Source organism: Stomoxys calcitrans, chromosome 2, assembly GCF_963082655.1.
Source record: "Stomoxys calcitrans chromosome 2, idStoCalc2.1, whole genome shotgun sequence".
NCBI classification, from domain to species: domain Eukaryota; kingdom Metazoa; phylum Arthropoda; class Insecta; order Diptera; family Muscidae; genus Stomoxys; species Stomoxys calcitrans.
Window position 1 is genome coordinate 117,700,038 of NC_081553.1, and position 17,913 is coordinate 117,717,950.

General features: G+C 38.3%; 1 protein-coding gene across 1 annotated transcript in view; it reads right to left on the reverse strand.

The window, feature by feature from the left end:
- Positions 1-3,259: 3,259 nt before the first annotated feature.
- LOC106084039 (homeotic protein deformed) overlaps positions 3,260-17,913 on the reverse strand; it is a gene marked incomplete at its 3' end in the record, with an annotated part of 81,603 nt that continues 66,949 nt past the window's right edge. Inside the window, 1 exon segment of the mRNA XM_059362609.1 lies at positions 3,260-3,629. Coding sequence (XP_059218592.1) covers positions 3,260-3,629 — 370 coding nt within the window.

Genomic DNA, 17,913 nt, shown 5'->3' on the forward strand with positions numbered 1-17,913 from the left:
CTAGGCGCTTGAAATGTTGCACAAAAACTTCTTATTATTGTAGTTCGGATCGGTTCGGTTGGGATTGTAAATGGGTCTTATCAGTCCATGGTTTGATCTAGCTGCCGTATAAACTGATCTTGGAACTGACTTCTCAAGCCACTAGATTTTGTAATTCTTATCCGATTTGGCAGAAATTTGGCATGAGGTGTTTTGTTATAACTTCCAAGAACTGCTATGCCAGGTATAGTCTAAATTGGTTCATAAACTGATAAAGCTCCCATAGAAACCGATCTCCCGATTATGCTTCTTACTTACCTTTTTTAGTTGCCTGTAACTCCCAATTTGTTATTTTTTGTTAAATCCAAATAATAAACTTAGCTTCTTTACTGTCATAGTTTCAACATTTAAAGAAGTTTCCATTTGCTAGGCATTTCTGTGTCTTTAGCTAAGGTTCATCATTGTCATTCTCCAAAAGTCAATTTTTGTACTCACCACCATAGGATGCGGGTATACTAATTTCGTCATTGCGTTTGTAACACCTCGAAATATTCGTCTAAGACCCCATAAAGTATATGTATTCTTGATCGTGAAGACATTTTAAGTCGATAAATGGGGCCATATCGGGCCATGGTTTGATATAGCTGCCATATAAACCGATCTCGGATCTTGACTTCCCATTAGACTTCGCAATTCTTATCCGATTTGGCAGAAATTTGGCATGAGGAGTTTTGTTATGACTTCCAACAACTGTGTTAAGTTTTGTTCAAATCGGTCCATAGCCTGTTATAGCTCCCATATAAACCGATTTTCCGATTATACTTCTTAAGTCTATAGAAGACGCAATTCTTAACCGATTTGGCTGAAATTTTGCATGATATGTATTTTTTGTGCCATGTCTGGCCGTCTGTCTGTCTGTCGAAAGCACGCTCAATTTCGATGGACTAGAGCTAGGCGCTTGAAATGTTGCACAAAAACTTCTTATTAGTGTAGTTCGGATCGGTTCGGTTGGGATTGTAAATGGGTCTAATCAGTCCATGGTTTGATCTAGCTGCCATATAAACCGATCTTGGAACTGACTTCTCAAGCCACTAGATTTTGTAATTCTTATCCGATTTGGCAGAAATTTGGCATGAGGTGTTTTGTTATAACTTCCAAGAACTGCTATGCCAGGTATAGTCTAAATTGGTTCATAAACTGATAAAGCTCCCATAGAAACCGATCTCCCGATTATGCTTTTTAAGCCTCTAGGAGGCGCAAGTCCAATGTGGCTGAAACCTTGCACAACGACTTCTCTCATGACCTGTAGCCTGAAACAGGTCCCATATAAACCGATCTCCAAATTTTACTTCTTGAGCCATAAAGAGCGCAATTCTTACCGAATTGGCTGAAATTGTACACATCGACTTTTAATATGGTTTCCAACATTCAATTCAATTATGATCCGAATCGGTCCATAACTTCATATAGTTCCAACAGCATAGCAATTCTTATCCGTTATCCTTTGTTTGCCTAAAAAAAGATACAGGGCAAAGAACTCGACAAATGCGATCCATGGCGAGCTTTTACTTATCTAGCATTCAACGATAGTTTGACCTACAATACATTAACAAATTTTTGCTTTTAAAAATAAGATACGAAATTAAGGATATATTAAACTACCATTTAAGACAAAATCTCCTTAAAATTAAGTAAAAAATCCTTCACCAAAGGAATTGTTTCCTTACAAAAATTGTAATATTGGACATCTTTAAATTAAGTTCGGCATCTTTGGCTGGAATAGTTAAAGTTTGGAAAAACATCTTTTGAGTGTAGGATCGTGGTCTGGGCGTGGCAAATGCTAAGTTAGAATGAGGTTATTCAGTCAGTAATGCAAACCCCAAAAGGTTTTGACTTTATTTGGCCAAATTGTTTTAAAATCCTTTTATAAAAGGTGCTTTTTTAAGAGCTTAAACAAAAGTTTTTAAAAAAAAAAAAAAACCCCCATAATGTTCAGGAAAATGCACGAAATCTTTACTCCAAACTCTGGCTTTTTCTGGATGTATTGATAGCCCTTGCAATGCTTCTGACTGATCTTTACTACAAAATCGACAATTCTGTTTATTTACGTAACCATTGAGCGAAAAATGAGCTTCGTCGCTCAATGGAAAAAGCGCGCGATTAACTTTCTTAATAGAGCACGTATTTTATAATAACGTCTTGGACCCTTAAAAGGCGCATTTATTGTCGGATTTCGTCGAAATTTGGGACAGGGAGTAGTGTTAGGCTCCTTGACATCTTTCTGTAATTTGGCTCAGATCGGTCGAAATTTGGATATAACTGCCATATAGACCGATCTCTCGATTTAAGGTCTTGGACCCATAAAAGGCGGATTTATTGTCCCATTTCTTCGAAATTAAGGACCGTTAGTTTTTTGGCCCAGATCGGTTCAGATTTGGATATAGCTGCCATACCGTTCCGATCTCTCGATTTAAAATTCTGGCCCAACAAAAGGCGCATTTATAATCGGATTTCGATTACACAGTGAATTATGTTAGGGTTTTCGACATCCGTGTCCTATATGGTTCAGATAGGTCTTTATTTGGATATAGCTGCCAAAAAGACCAAAATTGAACCATAATTAAATAGTAACTTGTATTTATAAGACCACTCAATGTCCGTGCCGAATTTGGTTCAAATCGGACCGTATTTCGATATAGCTGCTATGGGGGCATTAGTTATGCATTTTTCACCAGATTATGACGAAAGCAGGATTACGTAGATATGCGAGGTGGCCCGGCCGAACGCCTTTTTAGTTGAAAAACAAGTATGTATAGAAAAAACTTCCAAAAAGGACATTACCAGAAATTTCTTGCCATAATAACCATCGGAGGCCACGCAGAGGTTAGCATGTTCGTTTATGATGCTGAACGCCTGGGTTCGAATCCAGGCGAGACCATCAGAAAACATTTTTCAACTCTGGTTTTCCCCTCCAAATGCTGGCAATATTTATGAGGTACTATGCCATGTAAAGACTTCTCTTAAAAGAGGAGTCGCGCTGCGGCACGCCGTTCGGACTCGGCTATAAAAAGGAGGCCCCTTATTGAGCTTAAACTAGAATCGGACTGCACTCATTGATATGTGAGAAGTTTGCTCCTGTTCCACTGTGGAATTTGCAATAACCATCCTGTATGATTTCAATTTTATATTCTGTTATCATGTCTTATAACTTTTTTGTTATTATGCTATTTATTATTTTGTCATTTCTGGTCTTTTTACGATATTTACCTCATTTATCACAGGCTGTTGCTGCTGCTGCTGTTGCGTATTTTGCGCCTGTTGCTGCTGCTGTTGTTGCGCCTGTTTCTTGGCACTGACTCTCTTTGGTTTCTTGGGCAATGGGGCTATTGGATTGCCATTAGCATCGACCTTTTTGCGGACATTCTTTGTGTTGGGTAATTTATTATCTTTCTTCCATTTCATGCGTCGATTTTGAAACCAAATTTTTATTTGCCTCTCGGACAACACCAATGTGTGGGCAATTTCAATGCGTCTTCTTCGTGTTAAATAACGATTGTAATGGAATTCCTTTTCCAGTTCCAATATTTGATGACGTGTGTAGGCGGTACGTTGTCGTTTGGGTTCCATGCCCGGTTGATAGGAGCCATTTGCTGTAATAAAGACAAATGAAAAACAGATATTTAGGTAAGGGGTAATAAAAAGAAAAATAACATCAAGGACAATTTGGAGATGGGAGCTATATTAGGTTTTTGACCTATTTGGACCGTACTTAGCGCAGTTGGTTAAAGTCGTAATGGAACACTTTTAGCTCAATCGGACAAAATTTGCGGCTTCCAGGGGCTCAAGAAGCCAAATCGGAAGACCAGATTTGGACAGCACTTGGCATAGTTATTGGAAGTCGAAACAGCCAAATCGGAACACTACCTAGAAAATTTTAACCAAAGAACACTATGTGAAAATTTTAGCCAATTCAGGCCAAAATTATGGCTTCCAGGGGCCAAAGAAGTCAAATCGAGAGATCGGATTATGTGGGAGCTATATGAGGTTATAGACCGATTTGAACCGTACTTGGTACAGTTGTTGGAAGTCATAACAGAACACTATCTGCAAAATTTTAACCACATCGGACAAAAATGGCAGCTTCCAGGGATTAAAGAAGTCAAATAGGGTGGCCGATTAATATGGAAGCTATATCCAAATCTGAACCGATATGACCCCAAGAAGTATTTGTGTAAATTTTCAAGCAGCTAGCGTTATGCGTTCGATCGCTATCGTGATTTCGACAGACGGACGGACGGACATGTCTTGATCGACTCAGATTGTCGAGATGATGAAGAATATAAATTCTTTATGGAGTCTTAGGCGATATTCGAGGTGTTAAAAACGGAATGTCCAGATAAGTATACGTATACCCCCATCCTATGGTGGTTGGTATAAAAATGTGACGCATAGTTAGTATTTCTAAACTTTATTTTATGAAATGTTCTTTAATATCACCATGGAAAATGCTTCCATAAATTAATGACAACATTTTCCAGTGCAGAGATTTGCCAGGAGTAGGTCTATTTCTCCAATAGATCGAATAACGAGATCATAACTTGGTCAAGTCATTATGACTGACGAAAGGCTTTCATTCAGTGTGTTGGACGTACGAACGACCCGAGGCATCACCTAACCTAGTAGGTAGGTAAAAACCTGAGAGGCTCTCACCCTTCTTAACCCCTAATTAATTAATGTCCAAGCATTGGTTTAGCCAGGTGCTACTTGGGGGTAGGTGGACTTAGCCACCCCCAGGAAATCTGTGGCCCCCAGAATTTTGTCCCTGTTCTTTAGTGGAATGTTCATGGGCAAAATTTGCAATTTACTCATAAAGAGCGAGCAAAATTTTAATATTTCGGCAATTAAAAAGCTGAAAAGTTACAAATAGAAAAAAAAATTTTTTTTTCGAAAATTGGGACAAAATTTATGGCTTGAACTTGTTAATTTGATGTAGAAAATTTTTTCCTTATGAAAGTTTCAACTTGGAGTTGATGTATTTGACTTAATAACAACACCTGTTAAATGCGTCCTTAAATAATATAATTTTAATGGCTCCAGCATGGGATGGGGTTAATTGAATTTTGGTTTTCCATTTGCTACAATTCCAAATATTGGTCTATAATCGCCATGTGAGATTCTAGATCACTGTTGAAATCACACAAAATTTTTCTCGAGTCAAGCTAGCAGCTTAAATTTTGCATAAATACTTCTTATTGATTGAAGATTCAGTTGGGATTAAAAATGACCCAAGAAAAACATAAACCGCTTAAACTTTTTATACCCACCACCAAAGGATGGGGGTATATTCATTTTGTCATTCCGTTTGTCATTTGTCATTTGCAACACATCGAAATATCCATATCCGACCCTATAAAGTATATATATTCTTGATCAGCGTAAAAATCTAAGACGATCTAGACATGTCGGTCGGTCTGTCCGTCTATCTGTTGAAATCACGCTACAGTGTTAAAAAATAGAGATATTAAGCTGAAACTTTGCACAGATTCTTTTTGAGTTGTGTTAGGCCCATCGACATTCTTCGTCAAGTTGGCACAGATCGGTCCAGATTTGGATATAGCTGCCATATAAACCGATCCTCTGATTTAGGGTCGTAGACCCATAAAAGCTGCATTTATTATCCGATTTTGCTGAAATTTGGGACAGTGAGTTGTGTTAGACCCATTGACATTCTTCGTCAAGTTGGCACAGATCGGTCCAGATTTGGATATAGCTGCCATATAAACCGATCCACTGATTTAGGGTCGTAGGCCCATAAAAGCCACATTTATTATCCGATATTGCTGAAATTCAGGACAGTGAGTTGTCTTAGGCCCTTCGACATCCTTCGTCAATTTGGCGCAGATCGGTTCCGATTTGAATACAGCTGCCTTATAGACCGATCCTCTGATTTAGGGTCTTAGGCCCATAAAAGCCACATTTATTATCTGATTTTGGTGAAATTTGGGAGTGAGTTTTGTTGGGCCCTTCGACAACCTTCGTCAATTTGGCTCATATCGGTCTAGATTTGGATGTAGCTGCCATATACACCGATTTATAGTCTTAGACCCATAAAAGGCGCATTGATTGTCCGATATCGCCGAAATTTAAGACAGTGAGTTATGTTAAGCACCTTGACATAGTTCTGCATTATGGCATAGATCGGTCCAGATTTGGATATAGCTGCAATATAGACCGATCTCTCGGTTTTAGCTTTTCGGGCCATAAAAAGCGCATTTATTGTCCGATGTCGCCGCAATTTGGGACAGTGAGTTGTGTTATGCCCATCGACATCCTTCTTAAATTTCACTCAGATCGGTCCAGAGTTGGATTTAGCTGCCATATAGACCGATCTCTCGATTTAAGGTTTTGGGTCCATAAAAGTCGCAAAAGACAAATATTTTGTTATACACAATTGAACAATGACTTGTACTTATTGGTATATGGTCCAAATCGGAACATATTTCGATATAGCTGCTATGGGGCATAAGGTATGCATTTTTCACAGGGTTTTGACGTAAAGTGGTTAAAATATATACCCAAGGTGGTGGGTATCCAAAGTTCAGCCCGGCCGAACTTAATGCCTTTTTACTTGTTTTACTTTAATTCAACGAAACTTTTGTTCTTAAATAAATTGAGATTTTCGTATATTAAGTACTCATTGATTTCAGGAAACTTTTGTTTTTAAGTAAATTGAGGTTTTGGTATATATGTTCAAATGAAAATCAATTTCGGTTCAAGGAAATGGTATTAAATACGCCATCGGCCCTAATAATCTGCAAATTTTCAAGGACAACTATTTCTGCTACGAGGAAGTCTAGCCCTAATATATTAGATAACTTAGAAATCCGAATATGTATCCTGATATTGATTAGGTGACCGTTAAGGACCAACTTATGCGATCAACTTTGACGACTTTTGCGTCTTGATCATTAATTTTTTTTTTAAAAGAAAATACGGTACTAGATATTCCTTTGGTGAAACATTTATCACAAGAGAAACGAGACCTTTTTATACCCTCCATTATAGGATAGGGATATAAATTCGTCTAAGACCCCATAAAGTATATATATTCTTGATCGTCATGACATTTTAAGTCGATCTTGCCATTTCCGTTCGTCCGTTTGTCTGTCTGTCGAAAGCACACTAACTTTCGAAGCTATCTGTTTGAAATTTTGCACAAATACTTCTAATTAGTGTAGGTCAGTTGGGATTGTAAATGGTCCTTATCGGTTCATGTTTTGATATAAATGCCACATAAACCGATCTGGGATCTTGACTTCTTGAGCCACTAGAGGACGCAATTCTTATCCGATTTGGCTAAAATTTTGCATGAGATGTTTTGTTATGGTTTCCAACAAGTGTGCCAATTATAATATTAAATCAGTCCATAACCTGACATAGCTGTCATATAAACCTATCTGGGCCTTGACATCTTGAGCCTGCAGAGGGAGCAATTTCTATCCGATTTGGCTGAAATTCAATCAACAACTGTGCCAAATATGACTCGAATCGGTCCATCACCTGATAGAGCTGCCATATAAACCGATCTGGGATCTTGACTTCTTGGGCCTCAAGAGGGCACAATTATTATGCGATTTGGCTGAAATTTTATACAACAGCTTCTCCCATGACCTTCAATATACGTTTCAAATATGGTCTGAATCGGTCTTTAACCTGATATATATCTATTTTACTGCTTGAGCCCCTAAAAGGCCCCATTCTTATTCGATTTGGCTGAAATTTTACACATAGATTACTACTGTGGTCTCCAACACTTAATTCAATTAGCAATTCTTTTTTTATACCCTCCACCATAGGATGGGGAGTATACTAATTTCTTCATTCTGTTTGTAACTACTTGAAATATTCGTCGGAGACCCCAGAAAGTATATATATTCTTGATCGTCGCGACATTTTATGTCGATCTAGCCATGTCCGTCCGTCTGTCCGTCCGTCTGTCTGTCGAAAGCATGCTAACTTCCGAAGGAGTAAAGCTATCCGCTTGAAATTTTGCAAAAATACATTTTATTAGTGTAGGTCGGTTGGTATTGTAAATGGGCCATATCGGTCCATGTTTTTATATAGCTGCCATATAAACCGATCTTGGGTCGTGACTTCTTGAGCCTCTAGAGTGCGCAATTCTTATCCGATTGGAATGAAATTTTGCACGACGTGTTTTGTTATGATATCCAACAACACTGCCAAATATGGTTCAAATCGGTCAATAACCTGATATAGCTGCCATATAAACCGATCTGGGATCTTGAGCCTCTAGAGGTCGCAATTATTATCCGATTTGCCTGAAATTTTGTACGACCGATTCCCTCATGACCATCAACATACGTGTTTATTATGGTCTGAATCGGTCTTTAGCCCGATACAGCTCCCATATAAATCGATCTCTCTATTTTACCTTTCGAGGGTGCAATTCTTATTCGAATTGGCTGACATTTTACACAGGTCTCCAAACATATAATTTAATTGTGGTCCAAACCGGACCATATCTTGATATCGCTCTTAGCAGAGCAAATTTTATCTTATATCCTTTTTTGCCTAAGAAGAGATGCCGGGAAAAGAACTCGACAAATGCGATCCATAGTGGAGGGTATATAAGATTCGGCCCGGCCGAACTTAGCACGCTTATACTTGTTTATCCTTTGTTTGTCTAGAAAGTGATACCGGGAAAGAACTCGAAAAATGTTATCAATGGTGGAGGGTATATAAGATTCGACCCCGCCGAACATATCACGCTTTTACTTATTTTGTGATAAAACCGACTCCGTAAAGTCCATGAAAAATTTTCTGATGTTCTCACTAGGATTTGTTTGTCCATTTGATGCCAAAGCCTCTGATGGTAACGCACGGCCCTTGTAGTTTTAATTCGACCTCGCTACCAACTTAGACACCAGTTTGTCTTTGAAATTAAGTAACCCCCATCCTATGGAGTGGCATATAATACTTCCAAATTTGGACATATTCTATTTTATCAGAATTTTCCTTTGGACCAATACTTTCTTGCAAAACAGGGAAAGACAAGTAGATTCTTGAAAAACGTTTCAATCAAAGCATTTGCACTTTAGGTAACGTTTCAATGAACTAATTTCAATTTTTCTTTGTGAACACCACCCCTCAATTGGCTTAGCTAGATAAAGAGCTCCCATTTCATAAGAAGTTAGACAAAGTCATCATTTGGAAATACGCTGAAATCAAAATCCACATCAATCCCTTTGTATGATGGCAATCGAGACAATACAAACCCCTTCCGCAAAACGGACACCATACGCCAATGAAATATGAATTTCAAGCGTAAACTTTTATTTTGATAAGTTCTGTCAAAGTTTTTGGATGAATACAAATGGAAAAGTGGCATTATCCAAATGGACTTAAGATACAATTGATAGAATAGGGTTTTTTTCAGCTTCCTCCTCTTCTCAAGTCTTGGCCAAGTGAACAGCAGGTGTGAGAAAATGGTTTTTTTTCTTTCTTGGAAATTAACTCAACTTTATCGGAGAGCATTTTCAATGTCTACCACGGCATTAGGACATAAAAAAGGGGTTGCTTTGTTTATAAAAAAACCCAGAAGTAGTGGACAACGAAAGCAACGACGGTAAAATTGGAAAAATGGCCCATCCAAGACGTAGTTGTCAGGCGGTAGTTATGAATAACTTTAAGGTTACTTGACTTAAGTCATTTGTACGCACATTTACCCTCTAAAAGCGAATTTATAAACTTACCGCCGTCTACCCTCTCCATGGGATAACCGTAGTTTATCTTTTACACAGTTGTTACTTTATTCGTTTACAATTTCGTCATATCTTTTGAAGTTGATTAATTATCCTGACGCGTAAACGTCAAATGGGAAATGTGAACTAACGCAAAACTCTTTTTGGTGTTTTTTTTTTCATTTGCCTTTACAGATGGGCGTAGCACAGTGGTTTGGTTTAAAAAGAAGTAGTATGACGGTAAATATGACTGGGGCAGCGTTTAGTCTGAAGATGTTATTATATTGTTATTGAGATTGAAATTGGTGCAAATTATAAATCATGTGTTCGAAGAGATTTTCTATCTTAACATACTCGTTAACATTTCGATGTGTTGCAAGCGAAATATCTATTTCCGACCCTATAAAGTATATATATTCTTGATCAGCGTAAAAATCTAATACGATGTAGCCATGTCCGTCCGTCTGTCTATTGAAATAACGATACAGTCTTTAAAAATAGAGATATTGAGCAATAGCTCCCTTGTAGACCGATCCGCCGAATTATCGTCTTAGGCCCATAAAAGTCATATTTACTATCTGATTTTGCTGAAATTTGGGACAGTGAGTTGTGTTAGGCCAGTCTTCTTTAATTTGGCCCAGATCGGTTCAGATTTGGATATAGCTGCCATATAGACCGATCTCTCGATTTAAGGCTTTGGGCCCATAAAAGGTGCATTTATTGTCCGATTTCGCATAAATTTGAGACAGAGAGTTGTGTTAGGCCCTTCAATATCCTTTTCAATTTGGCCGAGATCGATCCAGATTTGGATAAAGCTGCCATATAGACCGATCTCTCGATTTAAGGTCTTGGACCCATAAAAGGCGCATTTATTGTCCGATTTCGCCGAAATTTGGAACAGTGAGTTAAGTTAAGCCCCTCGATATCCTTCTTCAATTTGGCCTAGATCGATCCAGATTTGGATATAGCTGCCATATAGACCGATCTCTCGATTTAAGGCTTTGGTCCCATAAAAGGCGCATTTATTGTCCAATGTCGCCGAAATGTGGGACAGTGTGTTGTATTAGGCCCCTCAACATATTCCTGCAATATGGCCTAGATCGATCCAGATTTGGATATAGCTGCCATATAGACCGGTCTCTCGATATAAGGTTTGGGCCCATAAAAGGCGCATTTATTATCAGATTTCGCCGAAGTTTGGAACAGTGAGATAAGTTAAGCCCCTCGACATATTTCTGAAATTTGGCTCAGAACGGTCCAGATTTGAATATAGATGCAATATATACCGATCTCCCGATTTAAGGTTTTGGGGACATAAAAATCGCATTTATTGTCCGATTTAGCTGAAATTTGAGACAGTGAGTTGTGTTAGGCTCTTCGACTTTTTTTTTGCAACTTGGACCAAATCGGTCCAGATTTGGATATAGCTGCCATATAGACCGATATCTCGATTTAAAGTCTTGACCCCATAAAAGGCGCATTTGTAATCTGATTTTACTGAAATTTGGCACAGTGATGTTAGGAATGTTAGGTTTTGGACATCCGTGTCGTATATGGTTCAGATCGGTTTATTTTTAGATATAGCTACTAAAAAGATGAATATTTTGTTATACACAACTGAACAATGACTTGTACTTATTAGTATTTGGTACAAATCGGAACATGTTTTGATAAAGCTGCTATGGGGCATAAGGTATGCATTTTTTCACCGGATTTTGACGAAAGGTGGTTTATATGGTGGGTATCCAAAGTTTGGCCCGGCCGAACATAACGCATTTTTACTTGTTTATCTCCATATACTCGTTAACATTTCGTTTTTTATACCTCAAATAATTGGTCTAAGACATATCCATATTCTGGAATATTGTAAGAGCTGGGGTAGATCGACCACATTTCCGTTGGTCTGTCTATTGAAATCATGCCTTCTTTTGAGCCATTTGCAATTTTGCATGTTGAGTTTTGTTATAACCTCTAACACTAATGCAATGTATGATCCAAATCCTTCAACAATCTGATACGGCTGCCATATAAGCCGATCTTCTGATTTGACACCTTAAGCTACACTTCTTATCAGTTATTACTGACTTTTTTATACCCTCCACCATAAGATGGGGGGTATACTAATTTCGTCATTCTGATTGTAACTACTCGAAATATTCGTCTGAGACTCTATAAAGTATATATATTCTTGATCGTCGTGAAATTTTATGTCGATCTAGCCATGTCCGTCCGTCTGTCCGTCCGTCCGTCTGTCTGTCGAAAACACGCTAACTTCCGAAGGAGTAAAGCTAGCCGCATTAAATTTTGCACAAATACTTCTTATTAGTGTAGGTCGGTTGGTATTCTAAATGGGCCATATCGGTCCATGTTTTAATATAGCTGCCATATAAACCGATCTTGGGTCTTGACTTCTTGAATTCTTGAGCCTCTAGAGTGCGCAATTCTTATCCGATTGGGATGAAATTTTGCACGACGTGTTTTGTTATGATATCCAACAACTGTGCCAAGTATGGTTCAAATCGGTTTATAACCTGATATAGCTGCCATATAAACCGATCTTGGGTCTTGACTTCTTGAGCCTCTAGAGTGCGCAATTCTTATCCGATTGGAATGAAATTTTGCATGACGTGTTTCGTTATTATATCCAACAATTGTGCCAACTATGGTTCAAATCGGTTCATAACCTGATATAGCTGCCATATAAACCGATCTTGGGTCTTGACTTCTTGAGCCTCTAGAGTGCGCTATTCTTATCCGATTGGAATGAAATTTTGCACGTAGTATTTTGTTATGATATCCAACAACTGTTCCGAATATGGTTCAAATCGGTTCATAACCTGATATAGCTGTCATATAAACAGATCTGGTGACTTGACTTCTTGAGCTTCTAAAGGGCGCAATTCCTATCCGTTTTGGCTGAAATTTCGCAAGACGTTTTTTATTGTTACTTTCAACAACTATATCAAATAAAGTACAAGTCGGTTCATAACCTGATTTAGCTGCCATATAAACCGATCTGGGATCTTGACTTCTTGAGCCTCTAGAGGTCGCAATTATTATCCGATTTGCCTGAAATTTTGTACGACGGATTCTCTCATGACCATTAACATACGTGCTTATTATGGTCTGAATCGGTATATAGCCCGATACAGCTCCCATATAAATCGATCTCTCTATTTTACTTCTTGAGCCCACAAAGAGCGCAATTCTTATTCGAATTGGCTGACATTTTACACAGGTCTCCAACATAAATATAATTTAATTGTGGTCCAAACCGGACCATATCTTAATATCGCTCTAATAGCAGAGCAAATCTTTTCTTATATCCTTTTTTTTTTTGCCTAAGAAGAGATGCCGGGAAAAGAACTCCACAAATGCGATACATGGTGGAGGGTATATAAGATTCGGCCCGGCCGAACTTAGCACGCTTTTACTTGTTCATATCTTTAATGTATTATTTTTTTACTCCCATTTCTTCCTCAATTTCATAAAGATTCCATCACACCACTGTGCCAACTATTTACGAAATGTATTTCGTTCTGCTTATAGCCAAACGCCAAAGAAAGCCGCCACATCTTTTACGCCCTTTGTGCTTTTAATTATGATAACATTGACCAAAAGCGCATAGGAAAATAGCGCTTCGAAAAGTACCCGTCCGGCCTCCTTAAAATGTTCAAAATTGATGAAGTAAAAGTGTCGCTGGGTGGGTGGTCGCCATAAATTCATGCACGCACAGCTGCAGGGCAAATTTTTAATTTGGTACGAAATGAAAAACGAAACCATGAGAAGAAGGCTGTTTAAAAAAAAGAGTTCGACATTTCTTTGTCATTTTGACAAATGTATTGCCATGGATCAAACCTCAATTGAAGCCTTTAGGTGTTAGCCAAATTTCAACTTCAATTATTTTTTTAAAACAACTGAAATAATACTTACAAAGAGTAATTAATTGCATTTGAGAGTAAGTATATCGTTTGGGTTGTGCATAAGAGTTTGTCTACAGGATGGTTGTTTTTTTGTTATAGTGGAAGTTTGCACTCAGCATTGTTGGTCCCAGTAGTCCTTAGCCTATCTTGGTTGTTTGGGGACGGCTTCTCATACCAAAGTATGCAGCGTCATTATCGAGATGGGATATATTCTTCAAGCGGTTTATTTGAACGAAATCATGGAATTACACCCACAGTGGAACTTCCTCCTTGGGAGGAGCAAATGCTCCATTTAATGAGAACGAGAAATGCCATGGTAGTTCCAATCGGTTCTGAACAGCAAATTGAACTTCAAGTTAAACATTTTGGAAGGAGCCATTTGCAAAAGTAGGGGATTTAAACCGCATCAAGCACTGGGTGAATACAGCAGTTCTGGTGTTGTGTTGAATATGGTGTTTTGGTTTGGTGTACGAGAGCCTTCTTTTCGGAAATGTTGCGGCTTCAAATTGAACATTTTGGAAAGAGCAAGAAAGGCATCTCTAGCCCTTACACTTGCAAGAGAGCCATTGGCAAAAGTAGAGGATTTAATCCGCATATCAAGCACTGGGTGGTCTTGTGGTCTGTTGTACGGCAGCCTTCTTTTCGGTTATGTGGCGGATATGGGCACTGTGTTATCTTTGATACAATGCTCGATGTACCAGGCAGTATGGATTACACATTGTCTGAACCGTTTAGAATTACAATATCCCTCGTAATAGAAGCTACGAAAACTCCTATGCGGATGGCTCCAGACTAGACGACCAGTTGGGCTTTGGGGTGTAGTCCGAAGAACAAGGACTGAGAAGAAGAATACCTGACCACTGTATTCTTAGTCCTAGTTCTTCAGACTACACCTCAAAGACCACCTGGTCGTCTAGTCTGGATCCATTCGTATAGAAGTTTTGTGCTCAAACGTCGATTGGCATAAATACATTCTTTGACAGCCAGGCGGCCATTTACTTTCTGGGGAACATATTACTGAATTCAAAAACAGAACCCAACTGTCGCAGATCTCTCAACGAGATCAACATTTTATCTGTTCTGGTTGTCGAGCCACAAAGATATCCCAGGGAATTGAAGCGCAGACGAGATTGCGAGACTATGAACTACCTTACACAATCCGGGGGAACTGGAAAATATGGGTCTGCCTCTACACGACATGTAAGCTAAATCTTTAGGATCACGTCCAAAGGTCAACGAATGGCAGATGGTCACAAAGTGGGGGTGGTGAATACTCTAAAATTATTAAGACAATTAAAATTATGTGGAGACCACCGCAGCGCAGAGATAAGCATGTCTGCCTATGACGTAACACCGAAAGCCTGGGTTCGAATCCTGGCGAGACCAACAGAAAACAATTTTCAGCGGTGGTTATCCCCTCCTAATGCTGGCGTCATTTGTGTGATACTATGTCATGTATAAACTTCAATCCAAAGAGATGCCGCACTGCGACATGCCGTTCGAACTCGGCTTTAGAAAAGGAGGCCCCTTTGAGCTTAAATTTGAATCGGACTGCACTCATTGACATGTGAGAAGTTTGCTCCTGTTACTTAACGGAATGTTCATGAGCAAATTTGGAATCTAGACTAGGGGAGGTTTCGTTTAGCTGTCAATGGGTCGAACATCTTCAAGATTATGCCCTAAGGTCAACGAATGGCAGATGGTCACAAAATGGGGGTGGTGAACACTCCAAAATTACTAAAAAAATTAAAATTATGTGGAGGCCACCGCAGCGCAGAGATTAGCATTTCTCCCTATGTCGAACTGTGAAAGCCTGGGTTCGAATCTTGGCCATCAGACCATCAGAAACAATTTTCAGGGGTGGTTTTCTCTCCCAATCCAGGCGACATTTGAGAGGTACTATGTCGTTTAAAAACTTCTATCCAAAGAGATGGCGTTCGGACTCGGCTATAGAAAAGGAGGCCCCTTTGAGCATAAATTTGAATCGGACTGAACTCTTTGATATGTTGCAAGTTTGCCCCTGTTCCTTAAAGGAATGTTCATGGGCAAATTAGCAATCTAGACTTGATGAGGTTTACCGCTTTACTGTCAATGGCTAGAACAGACATTACTATCATAGTATCCGTCATGACAGGTTACTCTATGATCGGCAAACAAGCTAATAGACTTAAGATTACAAGTAACGACTTCTACAGAAGCTGTGAGGACGTCGAGGTAGAGGACACTATAGAACATCTGCTGTATGTATGTCCCGCACTGGGCGGCCGAGTAGAAGAAGGATTTCCACTTTAGATTTCTTCAGAATTTGTCTGAATTGGCGGATGTACCCAAGTTGTTGGGCTTATTAAAGCGATCGGGATGAATCAAACGTAGGAACTAGAAGGCATCTTTCTTCATTTGTTCCTATGGTATCATAATGAACGAAAAAGTCTGAGTCTGATGGCACTACCACTTAAACAAAACCTAACCTAACCATGGAATTACAAACAAATTGATCTCACCGATCTTTAGAGTTATTTGGAAACATGTCAAATAGTTGACAATTATTATGTTTCTGATCCAGATTATTATGATTATTTGTTAATATATAATAGCTTAAACACTTTAAAGGTGCAGTAATGGATGAATCTAAGCCAACTACACTCAGAAAAATGATTATCGTAAATAAGAGTTAATTACATAATACTCGTTAGTCCATGATATTTATCCACGATTAGTTAAAAATTCCTAAAGAGTGAGAAAATAAACGTTGTAAGAATAAAACTAACTACTCGTGAGAATAGATAAAATAGCTTACAATTCAGGTGGAGTTAGTAATTTTCCTTAAACGAGGATTTTTGAAACAAGCAAAAATGTTACTAAACATTGGCAAAAGCATATCATCGTTGACAATACCTTTTCTGAAATTTATTACTGAATGAACTATTTGAAGATATAAAGATTTTTAGTTTAATATAGCTAAAACGTTCATTCCCATTTCTAGAGTTCACTAATACATGCTTTAACATGAACACATGAATTGCAATGTTTCAAATTAAATTTGTTTTCCACAAAATAGGTGAGCAATTGATAGTGTAGGGATGGGAGAAAGGCGGAAATAAATGGGTTGAGTAATTAAGATTTGTCCAATTACATGTTCCAGAGTGTTTGGAAAAAGCTATTTTTTTCAATAAGTTTATATTTCATTTTCAGTGCTCTTTAGTTTATATTTTACCTGTGGGAAATTTAAAGTGGACTAATACTATGTATAGACAATTTCGTCACACTATAAAGATATTGTTGAACTCGCAACGAGCATGTTATTCTTTAGCGCCATAGGAAGTTTAATATTTCCCAAATTTAGTTTATTTGAACTAGTGTTGAAGTGAAAAATTTTTTGAGTGCAGTTTAAGGCAAATCCAACATTATTCATTCCCATTTCTAAGCCCTTGCTTATTACCTTGCTAATTGCCAAATAGTTATCCAATCCAATTCCTTCTTTGACATTGAAAAAGGGGGTTTCATGCCATATGAAACAATTAGCTATACATTTATCTACATCCATTAATGTTAGGTATTTTTATATCGAAGAGAGGGTGGACTATAGCTGTCGAGATTTGTAAATGGTCCATACGATCTACCGATTATACTTCTAGAGCCTCTAGAGGACGCAATTCTTATCTTATTTGGCTGAAATTTTGTTCCATGTCGTTTTCAACAGATGCGCCAAGTATGGTTCGAATCGGATCAAAAAGTGATATATGTAGCTCCCATATAAACCGAACTCCCGATTATAATTCTTGAGCCTCTAGAGGGCGTTATTCTGCTCACGACTTCTTCTATGGTATAGCCCGATTCGGCTTATAAGCTAATATAGATCCAAATCCATCTTTTCCATTATCCTTTGTTTGCCTAAAAAGAGATTTCGTCCAAAGTACTTGACAAATGCGATCCATGTTCGAGGGTATATGAAATTCGTTTTCGTTTTCACCTTCTACTCTTCAACCAGGAATAACTACCCTCGAATTGTAATACGCTTTTAATATGTAATATATCGAAATAAAAACTTTAAACTCTTTGTTCACATTTTTGGGAGTTTATACAAAAAAATGAGAATTACAAATTCCCCATGACGGATGTGTCTTTGTTTTGTTTCCCTAAAACCAGGAAAGCGATCCTAAAGTGGAATGAAATGATTCAAACTTCCAATGTTGCAAATGAAATGCTCATAGAATGAAAGAATGTATGAACTGCAGTGTCATTGTGTCTGC